The following is a 6,714-nucleotide window of genomic DNA, read 5'->3' on the forward strand; positions in this document are numbered from 1 at the left end:
ATTAAATTCTCAATATTTTGAAAATAAGTACAAAACATCCTTAACAACATATTTATTATTAACAGCATATAACATATTTGTCTAGATTTGACTGCGATTTCAACGTAATAAATGTTGAAAAACGAATAAGTAATTATATAAAATGGAATATCTCTGATTTCGTATAAAGTTATAAATGTCTCGTTCCTCTTTCGAGAAATCGCAGATTAAAAAGACTTAAAAGTCAAGACTCGTGTATATAAATCGAAGCGCCCGACGGTCACATCTATGTAAGAGTAAGCGTATATCCCGCTCGTAAAATTCAAGCGAGCGTGCATGAAGAATTCCGCACCACCTGTGGAAAATAATCCCATCGAGGATGTTTCTCTCCGGCATGTGCAAACACGCGACTCCGGAAAAATCCCCGTCATGAAGACACGTATAAGTGCACAGGAACACTCTCGGCGGGGATCTCGGAGAGATCCCCGTTAATCTCGTCGTTACTCGGACGGTCTCGCGATATCCGCGCATGAAAGTTTTATCGCCGTAATGTATTCGCGACGTTCACGAAGGGAGGATCCGAAGTCAAGGTCGCGATTTCCGTTCCATCTTGGGCGAGGGAGCGACACGACGTCGACAAATCGTCGCCGCGCGGCCGGGTAATGAGAGAATATACACCAGCCCGGGGATATTGTGATGTAAATTTCGCGTACGTTGAAAGGGAACGAATCGGACACGACGTGCTGGCTAATTAAAACCGCGATTTGGATCCGCGAGATTTCTTTGAATAAACGTGCGCTCGATTATATGGCCCGTGAGGTCACAGGAAGTTCGCTTGTTAGATAGAGCCGGACAGTTCAATTTAAATTCTCGCACGAAAATTGACGCTATCGAACGTTCGAACGAAGGGAATTCGATTAAACTAGACTTAAATGTTTATAAGTTTTTGTGGAAAGAGGGTAATAATTTTTTGAAAGAGGGTATAAGTTTTTGTGTGAAAGAGGGTAATAATTTATACGCACGAGATGGACGCTTTTCATGAATCGATATGAATCATGTCGAATAATTTAATACGAGAATGTTAGAAATGCTTGTATTACATTGGAAATGACACAGCGAGAACGAACAATAATAATGACGATGATGCAGCGAGCTACTACGAGCAACCTAGACATCGATCGATCGTTCGTAGAACTCTCGCTGAAGACGCCTTAGCCTAATATTTTGAGCACGATGCAAGTAATTGATCCGCTAAAACTATTTTAAACCCTCAAAGAGCTTAACTTTTATGATCGATAAAAAGTTTTACGATGAAATATCTCCTTCAACGTATAATATTATACAATATTAATTTAAACAGCCGCGAAAAAGATAATACAAATTATAATTATTTGGAGAAAACTTTTATAGAATTTTTAGAAATTTATCTCGAATCCATCTTGTAAAAGAGAGTCAAACTAACAAAATTATATTGCTTATGAATGAAAGACAGGAGGATCTGATGGATCGAGTCAATCAGGTTCAAAAGTATCGTGAGAATAAATGAGGTGCCCGAAGTAAATCCTGACATCCTTATTTCGTCAGCTCGATTTTTTCGTTAGAATGTATCTGACTACGATATTGAGAAGATTGAGCAAGGGGAGTCGCCAAGATTGGCCAGGCAGCGATCGGTTGGACATAGGGAGTCGCCAGGTACACGGTAGGTCCGCTCACGATCGGCACAGCTACTTCGAGCTTGGCGTCGCGATGAATCTGGGTCTTGCTCTGGCTGGAGTAGGCGGTGACCGGTGCTTCTTCCTTGATGACAGTCGGAATCGCTGGCACCGGGGTCTTGACAATCGCCAATGGCACCGCGTCGAGCTTCACGGCGTTCTTGGGATTCGGACCCTCCAGCCCGAGACTCTTGTGAAGCTGGATTCGATTCTCGTTGTAATCGGGAAGAGTGGGCAGAACTGGAAGTGGTCCGAGATTGATCGCGGTTATCGTCGATGTTTCTGCTTGGATCGCGTCTTTAGCGAGCTTCTCCGACGTCTCGGCGCGAAGATCGTCGTGCACTTGAACTCGACTTTGATGGGAGACCGCCAGAGGCACTTGACTTGGAAGGACCACCGTCTCGTAAGCTGGTGCCGACAGAACTCCGATGGTCTCGACGGGTTGGACGGCCTTCAAGCGAACGTTATCGTGAATATCGACGCGGTTCTGAGAGGAAGTCGCCGCCCCGATCAATCTCGGGAGTAGAACCGAGTCCGAGAGTCCGATGACAGGCGCGATGACGGATGCCGCGGCGCCGTGATTAGCCTGATCGGCGTCCGCCTTTTTCTCCTGCGCTGGAAGCTCGTGAGAACTCTTGGGTGAGGCGTTCGCCGAGTCTTGGGAACTTGAATTTTCTACCTGATCTTGATTATCGGTCGCTGCCTCGACGCTGCGCTTCCTGCGACTCGTGTGCTCCGCCTCCTCTCCAGCGGTTCTAGTCTTCGCGTCTTCCTGTAGGACGTTTTTGCTTAACAGGACCGGCTCGTCTGTCGGCAGATTCGTCGCCGCGACGCGGAAGCCACCCTCGTCGGCGACGTAGAAGACGGATTGCAGGATACCGTGTGCATCTATGTAGCTGTAGGAGCCACGCGTGACCCCGTCGAGACCCCGGACTTCCTCCTTCGCGGACGGGCCGCCGGCGTAACTGTATGCGTGCACCCCAGTGCGCGTGTCCTGCGACTGATGGTACACCGGAAGCGGATTCGCCAGATAGGCATAGGGCAGCAGGGTCAGCTGCGCGCTTGTCGCCACGCTGAGGATCGCGAAAACTGGAATCTACGAGGGAAGAGATTCTTATTCTCGCGGCAAATACGCGGAAATCGTCGACATTGAAATAAAAGTACTAGTGACTTTCAATATACCGTTTTCCTAGTTTAATCTGTTTTATTACCCTTTAATCGCGATATTAATTCGACTTCATCTTGTCTAATTGTTTAATCAAAAGATCTTGTATATTAAAGAAAAATTCAAATATTTAAATTTTATAATCCATCTAATTCTATCTACAAACTTTATCGACTTGAATTTTTGTCTTTCAAAATTTAATTTCGTTGCTAAAATTTTATAATCTATTTAATTCTGTTTATAAATATTCTTCGACTTGAATTTTCCTGCTTCTCAAAATTTAATTTCTTTGTCAATCATATTATTTTCTTTCTCATTTATTCTTTAATAAATAAATAAATAATCTAATCAGGATTTAAGTTCTCTTCAGAAAGAACGCAGTCTCCTTCCGAGTAAAATTGTAGAGTGATATTTTTTACTTGTTCTTTCTGTATTAATGAGTTTATTACGTTTACCATTAACAATCCGACGTCCTCACAATCATTTCAGGATTAAAGAATGATCTCGGCTTCGCTTCTCGCGAGCGATGTCCCGTTAATCGAGGTCCGACAGCCGCGAAGAGACAACAATACGCAACAGAACAGTATGATATTCGTTGCACGCACGTTTGTACGCTTCGCGTGGCAGAAAGTTCGGTTGGATGCGCTTTATCTAGAGCGCACGCGAGAACAATGCGCTCGTCCTCGGGACTCATCTCAAATGCGATCGTCGCGATAGTGGATTTATTTGCGCAACTACCGACTACCGTCGTGCATTTTTTCGGATTTGCCTTTTCAAGAGCCGCATCGGGAATTTTAGAGTATCTCCTCCGGGAGATAGATGAGAGCAGACGCTTCTCGCGGCGAAATGTTCAACGACGAATTTTATTCTCGATATCAGTAAACGCAGGGACAGCACGTGTGAAATCGGAAGGGAAGAGGGAATGAGCTTATATATTTGCATGAGCCTCTCAAGCCAGCCTCTCTTTACGATCCAATAAGGTCTGAAGAAGTGACGACAGACACCAGAGAAAAGAGCGCGATCGGCCCTTTATGCGTCAAGTGGCAAGTCGAAAAAAAGTCAACGACTCTGATCTACATTTTCATTTTAAACCAGTCGATGTGACGAGTCTCATGGCTGACAATCGGATCAGAAGACAAATTCTTCTGTCTGCAAATTTCTAAGCGCAATTTGTTAAAAAAATTGGGACGGAAGAAACAAATACGATAAAATAAACTGACAAAATGTAATAACTAAATCTCTCCTACTGTACAAAAAAAATAACAATAATTGAAAAATTTATTTTAATTAAATTAAATAAAATTAAAAAATTATTCTAACATGTTATTTTCAAAAAATAACATGTTACGTTAATATTATTCATAAATATCACTGTTAAGTGAATAATTAAACAAAATTATGAAACAAGATGAAAACATCGAAACGTGGAATTAAAAAAAATTTTATACAAATTAATAATAAAAAATTTGAAATCGCTACATTGCATATATTAGTTTACATGCTTGAAAAACAAAATGACTGTTGGTGTCTGTGTTCACATTTAAATAAGCAACATTAAAATTGAATTCTTCGAAAGTGTTATGCTATGTGTAAAGTATAATGTTTACAGTACCCAATGATTTAAATCACTATAAACGTTAAATAAACAGCCGTAAAACAGTTGTAGCATGCTGGCTCCTGCAAAGCTGACTAGAAAAAATTCGTGTAGCGAAAAACAGACGAGTTCTATCCGAGGTGTTGGATAAGAGTGCCATTTAGCGAGAAGGCTTGGTCGCCATAAAACGTGCAGTGATCGCACTCTTGCGAACCGTGAATTTTACACGCGCGCGCGTGCATTTTTCAACGCTTTTATATCTCGACAAAAAGTAAGTAGCCCGGCAAGCGTAGCGCAACCCTTGCAAATAAATTGTAAGGCCCACTCGTATATATCACTCTCGTGGACGTTCACTTCCCACCGTTTAATAACATCAATTGTAATAAAAACCTCTTTCCGCTTCTAACATCCCACATAATAGTTAAAAATAATTTTATAATTTATCGTGACTTTACGTAGGACTTGAAGTATAAGAATTTAAATATTAATTTAATAATTAATTTATTATTATTAATCAACAAAGAGAGAAAGAATTAGTTTCTATAACTAATTAAATTCGATTTAATTAAGTAAAACTTAATTCGCGTTACGTTAAGTAAAACTTAATTCGTGTTAAGAATTAATTTTTTAATCCACACAATATATATGAAACATATATGGTTTATCATAATTAATTGTTTACTTGACCGACTTTCATTTTTCGAAAACTTAAAAAGTAGAAATCATGAAAGACGAAATTATATATGAGATGAGAAAATTGAGTAGAGAAGATTTTGGCTTAAGATTTGACTTAAAAAGACTTTAGGGATTGAAGAAAAAGCTGGACAAATTGAGCTTACCAATGTCTGCATCATGCTTGATGTGTTTCGGCCGACCTCCTTACTGGCTGAAGGACTGTCCAAGCTATGCACCTTGCGATCTGGTTTTGACTTATATATGCGTCGCGAGCCGCACGAGATGTCTTTGAACCAGGAACCTGAAGAAATGTCGAAGGACAAGGCGGATCCGCTCGCCATGGAGACAGGATACGTCGATCCCGGATTGCATCGGTTGATCCTCAGGTTCTCGTGGTCACCTCGTCGCCCACCATGCCGTCGTCATTTCATTCGAGCGACTCGTAAAGGCGTCAGAGAAGTCATCGTACCGGATTCAATGTTTATTTTTCTTCATAGAATATATACATTTTAATATAAATTTGCATTTTCTCAACATCTCTAAAAAAATTCAAGCATTATTTAAAAAAATTACTATTAAAAATTCAAATTTCTGAAATTAAAAATATATATTATATTAAAATTATTTTTAAATTAATGATAAGAGATAACACTTCAATATAAATGTGAAAATAATTATTGAACTGAAAATATTTATAAATACAAAAGTTATCATTAAAGAAAAATTTATTAAATATGTAAATAGTAAGTATTCTAAGTATTAAAAAACCTATTATTCCATACTCGATTAAAAATTTTAAAGCTCACTCTTTCTTAAAAAAAATTATCAATATTACAAAAACTCTGAAATTAATTCAAATTCCTTTTTAATAAGATCCATTTACCTAATTCAGCCAAAATTCTAATCAAACATATAAAATATAATAAACACAATTCTATAATGTCATATATCTATTATTAGAAGAAATATAATTTTTATTTTCATTATATGTACTACATTTTTATATTTTAATCTCTTAATTTATCACAGTTTGCGTGTGTGCTCATTCTTTCATTTATTTATTTCTAAAAGAAGCACTTTGTAATCAGTCAAAAAAGCCGATAATTTGTTTGGTCTCAAAAACAAAAAAACCGTTAACAATAGTAAACATTTAATTCTTCGCAATCCTCGATAGACTAATTATCGTAATTAACGTAAGAAGTGAAAGTTGAATGAAGAGAGAACATTGAGAAAATATTCGATTTATTCGAGGTCGTTCAATGATCCCAATCGCGTAGAATTTCTCGGTCGTAACACGAGCCCTTTTCTCTGGCTTCGTACACCAGAGGCTACATTCGATCTCGGATCGTTTAATTCGCAACATTGTAATGCATTTTAATGAGATTCCTATTCCAAGACTCTTGTTCCGGTTATAGTAAATTCTACAGCTCATAATAATTAAAACAATGTAAAGATGCGAGAGAAAAATGATTCAAAAGATGGTTCACCGCGCCGTTTCTCTCTTAAAAGTTTGTATCGCCTGGGGAGATACTTTTGCGATGAAATCTTTTGAAAAGTGGTTTCATTATTTTACGGACGAGTAAATTCAC

General features: G+C 38.9%; 1 protein-coding gene across 1 annotated transcript; it reads right to left on the reverse strand.

Annotated features, from left to right (window-relative positions):
- Positions 1–265: 265 nt before the first annotated feature.
- LOC105256232 lies at positions 266–5,611 on the reverse strand. The gene is made up of 2 exons (XM_011265976.3): positions 5,290–5,611; positions 266–2,787 (listed from the first exon to the last, which is right to left on the reverse strand). Exons 1-2 carry the CDS (start codon positions 5,464–5,466, stop codon positions 1,552–1,554), a joined length of 1,413 nt encoding a protein of 470 aa, XP_011264278.1. The 5' UTR covers positions 5,467–5,611; the 3' UTR covers positions 266–1,551.
- Positions 5,612–6,714: the final 1,103 nt, after the last annotated feature.

Source organism: Camponotus floridanus, unplaced genomic scaffold, assembly GCF_003227725.1.
Source record: "Camponotus floridanus strain SB8 unplaced genomic scaffold, Cflo_v7.5 scaffold119, whole genome shotgun sequence".
Lineage (NCBI taxonomy): Eukaryota > Metazoa > Arthropoda > Insecta > Hymenoptera > Formicidae > Camponotus > Camponotus floridanus.

Bases quoted from the DNA above. Each gene is read 5' to 3' on its own strand.
- LOC105256232 (XM_011265976.3), bottom strand. From the start codon at position 5,466: ATGGCGAGCGGATCCGCCTTGTCCTTCGACATTTCTTCAGGTTCCTGG. The intron at 2,788-5,289 runs GTAAGCTCAATT...CTTCCCTCGTAG, and splicing joins CAAGCATGATGCAGACATTG to ATTCCAGTTTTCGCGATCCT.